General features: G+C 48.9%; 1 protein-coding gene across 1 annotated transcript in view; it reads left to right on the forward strand.

Annotated features, from left to right (window-relative positions):
* Positions 1 to 15388, forward strand: part of PTK7 (protein tyrosine kinase 7 (inactive)) — a 78361-nt gene that overhangs the window by 62339 nt on the left and 634 nt on the right. The window contains exons 13-19 of the mRNA XM_004379481.1: positions 78 to 205; positions 1383 to 1586; positions 2748 to 2903; positions 3728 to 3960; positions 4947 to 5027; positions 12607 to 12758; positions 14603 to 14781. Of these exons, the coding sequence (XP_004379538.1) occupies positions 78 to 205; positions 1383 to 1586; positions 2748 to 2903; positions 3728 to 3960; positions 4947 to 5027; positions 12607 to 12758; positions 14603 to 14781 (1133 nt within the window). The remainder of the gene's footprint in view (positions 1 to 77; positions 206 to 1382; positions 1587 to 2747; positions 2904 to 3727; positions 3961 to 4946; positions 5028 to 12606; positions 12759 to 14602; positions 14782 to 15388) is intronic.

The following is a 15388-nucleotide window of genomic DNA, read 5'->3' on the forward strand; positions in this document are numbered from 1 at the left end:
GCCTGCCCCTCCATCCCAGCAGCCTCAACTCCTGGGAGCTGGCGAGGTGAGCAGCACTGTGGCCCCTCTCCCGGCAGGATGCACATCTTCCAGAATGGCTCCTTGGTGATTCATGACGTGGCCCCTGAGGACTCAGGCCGCTACACCTGCATCGCAGGCAACAGCTGCAACATCAAGCATACAGAGGCCCCCCTCTATGTCGTGGGTACGGGCCGAGGAGGGTGTCCTGCACAGGAAGTGGTGGGGCCAGACTTCTTACCCATCTTTGTACTCATTGGCGCCCTGTACACAGAAGTGCTTACATTTGTGTGGTAGGGGAGGGGCGTTAGCGGTGTCCCCTCCAACTGCCAGTGCAGTCTCACATTCCTTGCTTAGAGGTGGGCTGTCATTTATTTAACATTCCACATTCAACGGCTGGGGCCTGACGGGGTGGAGGAGGGTGGCTCTCTTCCTAAAATGCTTTCTCCCAGGCCCCCTGCAGCATCCACACACACCCGTGGTGGGCGGGGTAGGGCTAGGTCAAGATGCACAAGCAAAGCAAGGTCCCCTTGGCCTGGAGGCCCAGAGAGGATGGTGTGTCAGGTGCAAGGGTCAGGGCCTGGGGCTTGAGTCTGGCCTCTTCTGCTAACCAGCTCTGTGCCTATTGGGGAGTTACTTCCCCTCTGGGGGCTGATTTCTGCATCTGCAAGATAGGAGTTGTTTAAATGCGAGGTTCTCAAACCTTTAGGCTTAGCAGCAGAACTGCTTTTCTAGACAAAGTATTATGTGGAACTTCAAATGGATAAGAATGAAGTGACGGGCCCCTTGGTTGAAGCCGTTGGGGTGTGTGTGGGAGTTGGGGGATCCTACGTGACCTCGCCCTTGGCCTCTCTCTCTCAGTTCCCCCCAGTGTCTCCTGTGACCTCTCTCGCTGTGGGACCCTAGGGCTCCCCAGAGGCCATCAAAAGCCCCCAGAACAGAAAATCCTGTCTACAAGTACATTTATGGAGAAATCTGCTCTCTTTTGGGCAACGTCTAGGATTCTAAACCAGACATTCCCAAATGGTACTCTCCAGGGCCTGCCTTACAATATGAAGTCACTCAGGAAGCTGGTTAAAAACTAGTGTGAGTTTGTGGCAGCACCCTTACAGGTGTCCCCAACCAATTTGATAATCACTGGCTTCAACCCCTTCAGAGCTGCCCTATGACCTTGGTGGGGCACAAGGAGCTGGCCCTTGGTAAAGCCAGTGAAGGTGGACGTCTCCCTCCCAGCCCTCTCTGGCTTGGTTAGGCCATTGAGTGTCTGGGAGGTTATCCTATGTGTGGGGTGGGGAGGGGCTAGTAGAGAAGTGGGGCTTGTGTCCACCCGCGGCCCCTGCCCAGACCTCTCTGTGTACTCTCAGACAAGCCGGTGCTGGAGGAGTCGGAGGGCCCGGGCAGCCCTCCGCCCTACAAGATGATCCAGACCATCGGGCTGTCGGTGGGCGCTGCTGTGGCCTACATCATCGCTGTGCTGGGCCTCATGTTCTACTGCAAAAAACGCTGCAAGGCCAAGCGTCTTCAGAAGCAGCCGGAGGGCGAGGAGCCCGAGATGGAGTGCCTCAATGGTGAGGGGCCCGTCGAGGTGGGCAGTGGTGCAGGTGTGCAGGTACCCAGTGCCCTCCTGCGGCTGTGGGGGCATTGCTGTGGCACTGCAGGAAGTAGGCTGCTGCACTGGGTCTTCGCGCGGCTGCAGCAGAGCTGTCCCACCCCTAGCTGGAAGCAGGGGTTGGCCAAGTACCAGGGCCTTGGCTTCTGAGCAACCTGGCTTAAGACTTCCACTTTGGAGCCCCTTGGACCAGCTTCCTATGTTTCCCTGCCTTCTCCTCCCCTAGCACTAAACCCCAAATGTAATTATATGTGTATGTATACATATTTCTGTTGGCATTTTGTCTCCCCCCATTAATCTGGGAGTTTCCGCAAGGACATTCTGTCTTATTACTCCCTCCCCCCACCCCAGACTAGGAGCTTCTGGGGAGCAGTGCCTGGGTCTTTCTTATCAGCTTAGACATTCAGAAGCAGGGCCCGGGTCTCCACTGTTGTGATTTCCCCTTGTGCCAGCTTAGGGCTGTGCACACAGGAGGCTCTATGAATGCAAAAACCTTTACAGAGATGTGGTGTTCAGGGGCCGATGATGCTGATTAGACTTCTGCAGTGTGTTCAATTTCAGAGGTTGAAATCAGCTGCATTGAACTTCCTGGGTGGCAGTCTACTTCTGAAAAATCAGCCATTGAAAACCCTATGGTGCACAGTTCTACTCCCACACAGATGGTGTTTCCATGAGTCAGAGTTGACTTGATGGCAGCTGGTTTTAGGAGTCCCCTGGGTGGTGCAAACAGTTAACACACTTGTATGCTAACCAAAAGGTTGGCAGTTCAAGTCTACCCAGAGACGCCTTGGAAGAAAGGCCTGGTGATCTACTTTCTAAAAATCCACCATTGAGAACCCTATGGAGCACAGTTCTACCCTGACACACATGGGGTTGCCATGGGTTGGAGACGACTTGACGGCAGTTAATCAGCTGCATCAGTAAGTGGTCATACTCTAAGGAATGCCCGTCTCCTCTACTCCTCCAGCCCCATTGGTTCATCACTTGGACTGGCTCTTTTCATGTGGAGTGCTGGGATTTGATCCATCTTGGTGAAAGAGAGAAATAGAGAGAACTGAGGTCCTTGTGGTGACCAGCGTGTCAGGTCTCCTCTCTGCTCACCCATGCCCCTTCTTCCCAGGCGGGCCTCTGCAGAATGGGCAGCCCTCGGCAGAGATCCAAGAAGAAGTGGCCTTGACCAGCTTGGGCTCTGGCCCAGCAGCCACCAACAAACGCCACAGCACGAGTGATAAGATGTACTTCCCACGGACCAGCCTGCAGCCTATCACCACACTGGGTATGTTGCCCTGGCTACAGCGCCCCCTGCTTAACTGCAAGCCACTAGTCTGTCTTGAGGCTGGATTATGGCCTGGTGGCTCTGAGTCCTGAAATCTAGACTGTGAGGTGGAGGGGAGCATAATGAGATCTTCTAGTCCATTGTGTCCCCAAGGCCTATTGTTCACAACCTGCCTCTGCAGGGTTTGTCAATCTTGTACTCCTATGGTATTTTTTATTTAATGTTTGTATTTAAAGGAAACCCTAGTGGCATAGTGGTTAAGAGCTGTGGCTGGTGGAGGGGAGCATAATGAGATCTTCCAGTCCACTGTGTCCCCAAGCGGTATTGTTCATGACCTACCTCTGCAGGGTTTGTCAATCCTGTACTACTTGTACTACCTGTAGTACTTTTTACTTGATGTTTGTATTTAAATTAGTTCTTTTTTTTTTTTTTTTAACTTAAATACAGTTAGCTTTATTCTAGGAAAAAATGGGAGAAATTATGGATTAGTGCTAGTTAAGTTTTTCCTTAGTATGTATTAAAACATACAACGATAAAACATGTTTATCATCAGCCACCTAAAATTATCATGCAAACCACCCTATGGAAAACACTGAATTTTAGTCCAACCCCTTATTTTACTATTGGAGACCCTGGAGCCCAGGGAGGCAGGAAGCCGTTTGTTCAGGCTCACACAGCAGAACCAGAGCTAGTGCCCATTCCAGGGGTGGGGTGCAGCAGAGTCCCCAGTACATGACATGGAGAGGTTAGACTACGCACCCCAAGTTGGGGGGCTTCCTCTGCTTGGAGGAGGGCAGCTGGCTGACTCAGACCTGTACCCGCAGGGAAAAGTGAGTTTGGAGAGGTGTTCCTGGCGAAGGCACAGGGCTTAGAGGAGGGGGTAGCAGAGACCCTGGTGCTTGTGAAGAGCCTGCAGAGCCGGGACGAGCAGCAGCAGCTGGACTTCCGGAGGGAGTTTGAGATGTTTGGGAAGCTGAACCATGCCAACGTGGTGCGGCTGCTGGGGCTCTGCCGGGAAGCCGAGCCCCACTACATGGTGCTGGAGTATGTGGACCTGGTATGTGGCCGGCAGGGGCCTGGGGGTCGGGGCACTGCCCTGGGAGGGTGGGGAGGGGGGCCTGGGGCACTGTGGAAACCTCGTCTCGCGTGGTCTTGCCGAGACCTCGGCCTGCCTGCTGTCGCCTCCTGGAGGTGCTTAGCTTCCTGCACTCCAGCTCTCTGCACCTGCCCCGCTGTATCAACGCCCTCTCTCTCCTGTCTCCCCTGTGTCTGGGGCTGCTCCAGAGTTCTTCCTGGGCTTCTCATACCACACTCTGCATAGATGCCTTCCTTGATCTTCCTCCTTGACCTGGTTTTCCTTTAATTTGCCGTCTTTCCTTTTCCTCAGGGCTCATCACCTCTTAGGAATAAACTTACCCGACCCAGCCTTTCCGTCCTCCCTCAGCACCCTAGTACCATTTGTGGCACTGGTGTTGGCCCAGTCACCAGCCTCCTCTTCTCCATCCAAGCTGCCATTCCCAGATCAGCCCCTTACTCTTCATTCCCCAACTGGTTGAGGCCTAATCCCCTTGGTCCTCAAACTATTTATCAAATTCCCTAGCTCTGAGGTGGGAAGGGGTTAATTCTTCATCTTTCCATTAACCAGTCCTTATGAATGTTTTATGGGTGTTACTGTTGCTGGTGTTCTCCCCTATTTGTGTATGTCTGTTAGATTAAAAGAATCAATCAAACAAACCCTGGAGAATGGGCTTTTCCCCTGGGGGAGGGGCAGGGGGTGGAGGACTGTGTTTTCCTTTTGGCTTCCTGAGGGCAGGGGCCTTGTCATCACCCCACCTGCTGGGAGCTCCCGTGAAGGTGGAAATGACAATCCTCCTCCCTTTCTCCTTTGTTTTTTTTTTTTAAATTCCCACGGGGCTTTCCTCATGGGGATGGTCGGGACTTCTCACTGCCTCTCCGGGCAGGAACTCTGTGATCACCTGTTCAGTTGGATGCTTTAGAGCCAGTCAGGCTCCAACCTGACAGCAATGCTTTGTTCTCCCTTAGGGAGACCTCAAACAGTTCCTGAGGATTTCCAAGAGCAAGGATGAGAAATTGAAGTCACAGCCCCTCAGCACCAAGCAGAAGGTGAGGACAGGAGGGCGGGGAGTGGGGGGCCAGGAGCAAGGGCAGTCACGGTAATAGAAGTACCATTTATTCAGTGCTTTGTCAGGTCCTGCGGTGAGCGCTTTACCGTGATTATCACAAGCATCGTCTGATATATATGTTGTTAAGGGCCATCAAGCTGATTTCGACTCATAGAGATGCCATGTGAAGAGTAGAACTGCCTATAGGGTTTTCTCGGCTGGAATCTTTGCGGAAACAGATCACCAGGCCCTTGAAATATATGTTACTGTACCCACATTGCCGATGAAGAAACTGAGGCTTAGAGAGGTTAAGTGACTTGTCCAAATCAGGTAGCCTAAAAGCAGCTCTTTTTTGCTGAGTTGCCTTCATGTAGAAGAGGTGCTTGAGTCAAGACAGCTGCTCTCTAGTAGCCTGGGGCAGAAGTAGCAGGCAGAAGCAGACAGAGAAGTCCCCAGGGGCCTGCTGTGCTGGGTGTGGCCTTGAACAAGCTGCCAGCTTTCACTCTCTGTGGTTTTCACACTTTTGCTCTAGGGCTGTGGGCTGCCCAGCCTTTCCTTCCGGTTCTCTTTATGTTCTGGGGCAAAGGGTTGTTCTGGGCACAGAGCCCTGGCTGGGCCCCGTGGCTGAGCAGGCCTGGGTGGAAACAGTGAAGAAGGGAAGACTGGTCTGCGCCCTGCCTACCTCAGCCGGTACTTATTCTTGGGGTTTTCTGTGGTCCAGCTCCTTCTTTCTTCCTTCAGGCTCTTCCTGCCCACAGCTTCCTTCCCTCACCTCTGAAACGGATCCACCTCCTTCCACAGGGTATGGTGTTCTCCTTCTAAGCCAGGGCTTCGAACCGGTTCATTTCAGTTTGAACCCCCGCTGAGAATTTGCCTGTCCACCCAAGATATACTAAATTAGAATCTACATTTTAACAAGATCCCAAGTATAGATTCTGATTCAGTATACCTAGGGTGGAAAGGCAAATTCTCAGCAGGGGCTTGAACTGGAATGAACCTAGTCAAAGCCCTGTTCCAAGCTGAAAGCCTGGTAATCTCACAAACCAATAAAAGCTCAGGGTACAGTAAGCCCAGACCACTAGGGTCCTCCCTCCCAGCACTTGTAGTCTGACCCAGGTCCCAGACGGAGGGCAGAGCAGAAACGTGTAGCTGTTTGATCAGTCGGGAGAATGGGACCCTGGCCTCTCTGGGGAAGGAGCTCAGTATCCTCCAGGCCAGCCCCCTCCCATTACAGGTGAACTTACTAAGGCCTGGACCTGACCCAAGGTCACTCAGAGCTGGTCTTCCCACACCACACCGCACCCCTCTCTCTGCCCCTGAGAAGCTGCACGAATGGTCTACAGTGGCTGCAGCTGGGAACCACAGGACAGGACATGTTACTCCAGCTAGGGGGGATTTCAGGCCCCCAGAGCTGACAAATCAGTCTACTCATGGAGCCACCCTGTCTTTACAGAGCCAGGCATGGCTCTAAGGGCACTTGGGATGCAGAATTGAAACTGACTGGCATGGTGCCCTTGGGTCACTTGCAATCCATGGGGGAGGTTAGGGACGTGAGCATGACATATGCCCTCCAGGCTTCAGGTAAGATACCTAAAGTGAGGAAGACACACAAATGAGAGACGTTGAAGACATCCAGGAGGAGGGTGGACATACAGTTGTGGCTAACAAAGAAGGTTTCCTGGTAGAGAAAGCCGTTCGTTTTGAGTTTACTTCTCAAGGACAGGAAGTAGTTGAATGGCAGGAAGGGGACTGCTTCAAGAGAGAGGGGAGTCAAGGTGGATTTCTGTGGCTGGGACGGGGATGTCCACAGGCCAACAGGAAGTCAATCACCCCCAGTACATGACCTGAGGGATTTTATTTGGCTGAAAGCCATCACTACCGTTGCTAAAAATCTCTCCCATGCTTTTTGGCCATAATATCTTAAGTGGGACAGGGGAACTTCAATAAGTTGGGCCCGATACTCTGTAAGGACAATATCCTGCATCAGATGAGCAGTTTGCTTTAAAAAAAAAAAAAAAAAAATGCTGATTTCTGGACCGTACTTCAGAGCAAAGGAATCACAGTCTCTGATAGTGGGGCCTGAGGACCTTTTTCAAACAAGCCCTCCAGCTGCTTCTTAAGTTCAGGTTCGAGGAACCCTACTGTAGGACAGCAGCATTGAAGCTTTTTTTGATTAAGATCCCTATGAGAAATTTTACATTGTGACCCAGCACATGTATTGTGGTTGTGTACGGTTGAGTTGATTTCAACTCATAGTGAGCCCATGTGACAGAGTAGAACTGCGCCATAGGGTCTCCCTAGGCTGTAATCTTTATGGGAGCAAATCACCAGATCTTTCTCTTGCAGAGCTGCTGGGTGGGTTAGCACCGCCAACCTTTCAGTTAGAAACCGAGTGCTTGACCATTGCGCCACCAGGGCTCCTTAGCATACACATACATATACACACGTGTAGCTAAAATTAAACTTTCACAAAACTGTGTTTGATGCATTCAGATACTTCGTATCCTTTTTTTTTTAAATGATAGTGTTGACCTGCTAAATTAGTCTTGACCCCATTGGTCTCCATCAGCAGTTTGAAAAGCTCTGCTTCTGGAGATTCTGTGAAAATGCAAATTCTTAGGAAAGATAAACTAAAACTTGCAGTATTTTCTTGTGCTAATAATTCAGCGAGCTGCCCTGTCAGTTTATATTGCTAGGGTCCTGGGGGAATGGAAGGAGGAAAAGCTACCTTTTTATTATTATTATACTTATTTTATTCTGTTTTAAGTGAAAGTTTATACAGCAAATTGGTTTTTTATTAAACAATTAATACACATATTGTTTTGTGACATTGGTTGCCAACCCCACGACTTGTCAGTACTCTCCCCTTCTCAACCTTGGGTTCTGTATTTCCATTCGTTCATCTTTTCTGTCCTCTCCTGCCTTCTTGTCCTTGCCCCTGGGCTGGTGAACCCATTTAGTCTCATTTTGTTTTATGGGCCTGTCTAATCTTTGGCTGAAGGGTAAACCTCAGGAGTGAGTTAAAAGGGTATCTGGGAGCCATACTCCTGGGGTTTCTCCAGTCTCTGTCAGGCCAGTAAGTCTAGTCTTTTTTTGTGAGTTTGAATTTTGTCCTACATTACTATCCAGCCCTGTCCAGGACCCTCTATTGTGATCCCTGTCAGAGCAGTCTGTGGTGGTAGCTGGGCACCATCAAGTTGTGCTAAAAGTTACCTTTTTAAAGGGAGGTGGAGAGGTAGGCAGGATACTCCCTGGCCAGCTGGAGATGGAACAAGGGTACCCTGCTTGCTGTGGGTGGGCCAGGGGGAGCCCCAGAAGATTTTCAAGATAGCGATGGGATAGTGGTAGAAATCAAAGACACGTGCCCTGGGTGTTGGCATAATTGTAGGCAGTGCTTGTTAGAGTAGCTGATAAGATGATGGAGATTTGAAATCGGAAAACTGTAGTTGTTTCTCCACGGATCAACTACAAGCTAATGACACGGCTGAGGAGCAGGATCAGCTTCGCACACCTGGTGGGCCATGCTTTGTGCCTATTCAGAGACAGAAAGCCTATTGTGAGAAGAGCTCAATAGTGTCACAGTGGGCTAGCCAGAATTTGGGCAAGCCCTTGGGGTACTGAAGTTGATAAGGAAGTGGTGGGTCTGGTTTGAGTGTAACAGAATTCTCTTCTTCTGTCCTTGCTTAGCCAGTACTTCAGAAGCACTGCCTTCCCGGAACGATAGCAAGTTAATCACCATGCCAAGTCCACACTCTTCTTGGTTCCCTTGACTAGCCACAGATTGTTTGTGAGCCAGTGGGATCAGAGAGCAGGATGAGGGGAATTGCATGTCTGATGAGGGAGGGCACATTATAAAAGCCTTTGTTTGCCACTTAAAGATAACCAGGCAAACCTGGACAATGCCCTGGGGTTTTGACTCCTGAAATAGAGTTGGTTCCATTTACGATGACCACTTTAGTGGTCATCTGGCCGCTTATCACCAGTGGCATTTGGGGCATTCTGAGGAAGGCATTCTTGGGGGAGGGGTGCTTTGGAGGATGTAGCCCTACTATGGCCTTACTTTCCCCCAAAGACCCAGTGTGGGTGGGGCTCTGCACCTAGTGGGGCTCAGTAATACGGCAGATGGTTCACCTGACCTCTTCTTTAACTCTCCTCACGGGCTAAACACGTTTGGTTGGAAGCTATCCAGAGATTTTGTGTCCTCGCTTTTGATAAAGTACTGCACTGAGAAGATGAGATTTTTTTCTAACTCGAATGGTGTCATTCATTGAGCACCTCTGCTTAATGCAGTGTCAGCCAGTACACTGGCTGTGGAGACAGGTCCAGTCTGATGGTGGATTCGATCGGTTCTGTCCATTAGAACTTCCTGCCATGATGGAAATGTTCCGTATCTGTGCTGTCAGTACAGCCGCCGCTAGCCCCACACAGCTACTGAATACTTAACATGTAACTAGAGCCACTGAGGAATTAAATTTTTAATTTTACTAAGTTTTAATTAATTTAAGTGTAAATAGTCACATGGGGCTAGTGGCTACTGGATTGGACAGCACAAGTTTAGACCAATGTTTTTAAATTTTTTTGAGTGAGTCCCACAGTAGTAAGAGTTCATTTTGTATCAGAACCCAGTACACACGTATCTACATAGAAAAAGAATCAAAACTTTCATAAATGAGACTTATGCTTACTGTGTAAGTGTGATGCACTCTGATATTTTCCATTCCATTTCTTTTCTTTTTCCTTTAATGCTGGCTAAGACTCACTAATCCTATGGGCAGTTCTACTCTGTCTTATAGGGTCCCTGTGAGTCAGAATCCACGTGGGGGCAATGGTTTTCTTGTTTGTTTTTTTCTGTAAGACACACTAAGGAGCCCTGATGGTACAATTTAAAGTGCTCGGCTGCTAACGGAAAGGTCAGCGGTTCAAACCCACCAGTGGCTCTGTGGGAGAAAAGACCTGGCGATCTGCTCCCGGGAAGATTACAGCTTAGGAAACCCTATGGGGGCAGTTCTACTCTGTCCTGTAGGGTCACTGAGTCAGAATCGACTTGACAGCATATACCACCAATAACAAAGACTCACTAACTTGATTTTATAACATACTAATAGGTTGTGTCCCACAGTTAGAAAACCACCAGTGGAGGCACGGGGCCAAGCAGGGATGTTACTGGCCACTGCAAATAAGGCTGAGAAGAACCTGCTTTTGGAGCAACCCCTCTCCCAGCGTTTGGGCTCAGCTCCTCTGCCAACCATGCTGTAACCCTGGGGCCAGTTTAGTGAGGTGGCTCTGAGCCAGTGAGGGGTGCTTGAAGAGCTAGTTCCTTACCAATAGCCCCTCCTCTGGGTTCACTGGTGGGCAGATAGCCCTTCCTGTGCCCCCATCACCAGCAGTGTGAACCATGAGAGCGACTGCGGTGTTGAGGAAAGAGCCAGGCTTTGAAAGTGGGCTGGGTGTAAAGCCTGGCTGGGGGCCTTAGGCAAAGTTGAGGATGAGGCCTGCCTCCAAAGTGGATGTGAGGATGAGTACCCCGCACAGGGCCCAGCGCAAAGTAGGTGCTCAGCAAATGACCCCTTTCCCTTCTCTGATTAGGTGGTCTCTTACTTGCATTAGAACTGGTCATCCCTGGTGACTTGATAGCAGCCCCCTCTGCCACCCCTATTGACTTTTTTCTTTTTGAACCTCAGGAGCACAGAGTTAAATTAACCACACCTAACCATCAGGCATTTTTTTCCTGAACCATTTGATATAAGTTGGAGACCGACTTTTGAACTTTTGCATTTGAATATGTGTAAAGTGATAACATCATTGGTTCTTGATTTGTATTTCCTTGCTCACCGGTGACGTTGGTTATTGGCCACATTCTTATCTTCATCCCTCAATGACTACATTATGCGGTGGGTGACTTCTTCCATGTGGATCCTGAGAGTGAGTCTGTGTGGATCCTGAGAGTGAGTCTGTGTGGGGGAAGAAACACACAGCTGGCCAGTAACTTGTTAAATAACCTTCCACAAGTTACTTAAACTCTTTGCATCTCTGTTTGCTTGGTTTTTACATCCAAAGAAATGCCCCAGGCAACAGAGGTGAAAGGGTCAGAGGTCTCTTTACAAGCTCTCTCGTGGCACACTGGGTTTATCTCTCTGTTGCCTGGACCTCATTTTCCTTGGTGGTGCCCTTCTCTGGGTACAATTCTGATCTCCCGCTGGGCTGTCCTCTCACCAGGAGCCCTGCTTTGGTCATTCCTGTTACATTTGTATGGCATGCAGTAAATGCTTAAGTAATATTTGTTTAGTGCATTAACGTATACCTTAAAATGTAGAAATAATTTAATTATAATTACGTTTAATGTTAATACACACTTACATCACTTAAAATTCAAACAAGGGTTAGCAGTGAAAAATCTTTCTTCCCAACTCTCTTACACCTTGAAAAATAGTTTGACATTATTTTATAGAGCTAAAGATACTCGTATTCCATGACCCATCCCTAGGTATCCTGGAGAAACGTGTGTACATCTATGAGAGAACGTTAATAGCAGCACTGGTCTTACTAGCCAAAACTGGAAACATCCCAGATATCCTTTGGCATTAGAATGATTAACCTATGGTATATTCATAATGGAAAACTAAATAGCAGTGAAAAATAAGTACAGGGCTATAACAAAGAAATGGATGAATCCATTCAATGTTGAGTGAAAGAATCAAGGCATAAAGGAGTATACATATTGTATTCTTCCAGCCTTATCTGGTTCAAAAACAGGCAAAACTGAACTCTACTGATAGGAACATATGTGTAAATGGTCAAGCTATAAAGGACAGCAAAAAAAATTATTATCACAAAAGTTGGGATAGTGGCTACCTCTTGAGGAAAAGGAGAATGTATGATTGGGAAAGGACTCTTAGGGGTTTCTGGAGTGCTAGCTTTGTTTTTTGTTGTTTTGTTTTTTAACTTAGTGGCTGTTACTTTGGTGTTAGCTTTGTAATTATGTGAAAGTCTACATATGTTTGATGAGCTTTTCTGTTGTATTTCACAATTTTAAAAATGTAAGCCAAAAGTTTCCCTGCCTTTCTCCCTTCTACCCCCTAGTTCCCTTCCCCTCAGGCAACCAGTTTTGAGTGTGCATGTACATCCACACACTCACATACACACGTAATATATTTATACACATGTTTTAAATATTTTTTACACAAATAGTAGAAATTATATTCTTCTGAAGTAGAAAAGGAAAAGAAACAGCCCCTAAGGAGGTAAGCTGTGATCACTGACCAGTTAGTTTTCACTCTACAAGTGGTTATTATGCACTCTGTCCACACCCTGTGTGCCTCTCACTCAGTCTAGCGCTTTCTATGTCAGGTGGTGCCACACACTGAAATTAATTCACTTTTCCAGCAACCCACTGAGGCAGGTATTATTATTATCCCCAATATACAGAGAAGGAAACTGAGGCTATTGTGGTAACTGTTTGATTTTGGGCATCCTAAGCATCACACTGATGGCATTGAGACCCTACCAAGGGACATGTTGGGGGGTGGTTGCCCTGATCCCCCCGTCCTGGGTGGCCCTGACGAATATCTTTCTTGTTCCAGGTGGCCCTGTGTACCCAGGTCGCCCTGGGCATGGAGCACCTGTCCAACAACCGGTTTGTGCACAAGGACCTGGCCGCTCGCAACTGCCTGGTCAGCGCCCAGAGACAGGTGAAGGTGTCGGCCCTGGGGCTCAGCAAGGACGTATACAACAGGTAGAATGGTACTGGTGGGGCGAGGGCTCACCACTCCTTCCCACAGGGCAAGGGGGAGAGGGCAAACACAGTTTAAGGGATGCGGGAAAGGCCTTAAAAATCAACACCAAACCTGTTGCCATCAAGTCGATTCTGACTCATAGCAACCCTATAGGACAGAGTAGAACTGCCCCATAGAGTTTCCCAGGAGCACCTGGTGGATTCGAACTGCCGACCTTTTGGTTAGCAGCTGTAGCACTTAACCACTACGCCACTAGGGTTTCCGGGAAAGGGCTTACTGCCTGTTTAGTCCAAAGATGGAGGATCCAGGAGGGAGCAGAACTTTCCCGTCCTCTTTCTAAAGGTGCAACAGGCTTCCAATCCATGGGCCCTGAGTCCCCAGCGGTTGTAAATTTTCTCTGTTGTTGTTGTTGTTACGTGTCTTTGAGCTGATTTTGAGTCATAGCGACCCCCCTGTGACAGAGCAGAACTGCCCCATAGGCTGTAATTTTTATGAAATCTGGCCATCAGGTCTTTCTCCCACAGAGCTGCTGGGTGAGTTTGAGCCGAGTGCTTAACCATTGTGCCACCAGCAAAACCCAAACCCACTGCTGTCAAGTTGACTCCAACTCATAGCAACCCCATAGGGTTTCCAAGGCTGTAAATCTCCATGGAAGCAGACTGCCGCATCTTCCTCTCGCAGAGCCACTGGTGGTTTTGAACCACTGACGTTTGGGTTAGCTTTAACCACTGTGCCACCAGGGCTCCTTATTGTGCCACCAGGGCTCCTTAAATTTTCTCTAGTGATAAAAAATTATAAACCTACTGTTTAAAAACTATCCAAACTTAAAACCCGAACTAAACCAAACCCATTCATATTAAGTCGATTCCTACTCATAGCAACCCTGTAGAACAGATTAGAACTGTCCCATAGGGTTTCCAAGGCTGTAAATCTTTATGGAAGTAGACTGCCACATCTTTCTTCCACAGAGCAGCTGGTGGATGCAAACCACCGACCTTTTGGTTAGCAGCTGAGTACTTAACCACTGTGTCACCAGTGCTCCTATACAAACTTTGCAACATTTTATATATAATTTAACTGTTTGTATGGCTCCTTCTATAACTTCCCAAATCTCGTAATTATTATTTTGATGCCTAAGACGTAAAACTCAGAGCCCCTCCTGGGAGCTCCCCTCGTTCACCTCAGTTCATCTGACTGCTGCTTTAGTCATGATTGGTTTATCATTGGTCAAGCTCTTGTGTGGGTATATAAAATATTTACATTTTCTCTCCATTTAACATGTTCTTGTTTTTCACCCAGTGTGGAAAGTATACTTGATTATTATCTTTATCTTCATCATCATCTAGTATTAAACCAGTTGCGTTCGAGTCATCTCGACTCATGGTGACCCCATGTGTGTCAGAGTAGAACTGTGCTCCATTGGGTTTTCAATGGCTGATTAGAAGTAGATTGCCGCCCTTTCTTCAGAGACACCTCTACAGCCAAACGCGTTAACTGCTTGCACCACCCAGGGACTTCCATCTGATATTAGGTGTTACTAAATCAAACATATTTTCTTAATTGTTACCTTTTGATTGATGCATTTATTATTGGCTTTTTGATATTGACATTTAGCCAGTCTGATTCTTAATGGAATTTTTTAACCATCAAACCCCATTTGGATGCCTCCAGATGTCATCCATTTACCCCACGCTCAGCATCAATATTACCACTGTCTGTGAGTGCCTTGATGTAGAAAGGTTGCACCCAAGCCTGGGGGTAAGACCCAGACCTGGGATGATGTTGGCATCCCAGGCTGTGTCCCTGACCCTACCCTGTGCCTGTGTATGGTTCTCCCCTGCAGTGAGTACTACCACTTCCGTCAGGCCTGGGTGCCGCTGCGCTGGATGTCCCCCGAGGCCATCCTGGAGGGCGACTTCTCTACCAAGTCTGACGTCTGGGCCTTCGGTGTGCTCATGTGGGAAGTGTTCACCCATGGGGAGATGCCCCATGGTGGGCAGGCAGATGATGAAGTGCTGGCAGGTAGGCATCTCGTTTCCCAGGGGCTCTGGGACGACCCCAGATGTTCTCCAGGTGGAGAGCTTGCTCAGGGTCTCAGGCCTGGTTCTGCCTGCTCCCCCACTCCCACCCACCAGGGCTGGTATTTAGCAGGCTTACGGTGTGGCCACACCCACTGTTAAAATACTGAAATACTCTCATGTTGTTGTGTGCCGCAGAGTCAATTCTAACTCATGGCAACCCTATAGGACAGAGTAGAACTGCCCCATAGGTTTCCTAGGCTGTAATCTTTACAGGAGCAGCTTGCCAGGTCTTTTCTCCCACGGAGCGGCTGATGGGTTCAAACCACTGACCTTTTGGTTAGCAGCTGAGCACTTTACCCATTGTGCTACCAGGGCTTCTTAAATATTTTCATACTGGATGATAAATAGCCTTTGCTCCCAGTGCCCACTCCAGCAACTCTGACCCCCCTCAGCTCCCATGGGTTGGCTGGCTCCTGTGCCTGCCTGAGCCCTGCCCCCTCAGCCAGAGTGGGCTGGGAAGGAGGTCATCACCCTTGGCTGCAGTCAACTCTGGGCTCCCTGGGGCAGTGCCCACCCGCTCACCACTGGCTAGCACCACCCCCCCCGCC

Source organism: Trichechus manatus, unplaced genomic scaffold, assembly GCF_000243295.1.
Source record: "Trichechus manatus latirostris isolate Lorelei unplaced genomic scaffold, TriManLat1.0 scaffold00065, whole genome shotgun sequence".
Taxonomy (NCBI): domain Eukaryota; kingdom Metazoa; phylum Chordata; class Mammalia; order Sirenia; family Trichechidae; genus Trichechus; species Trichechus manatus.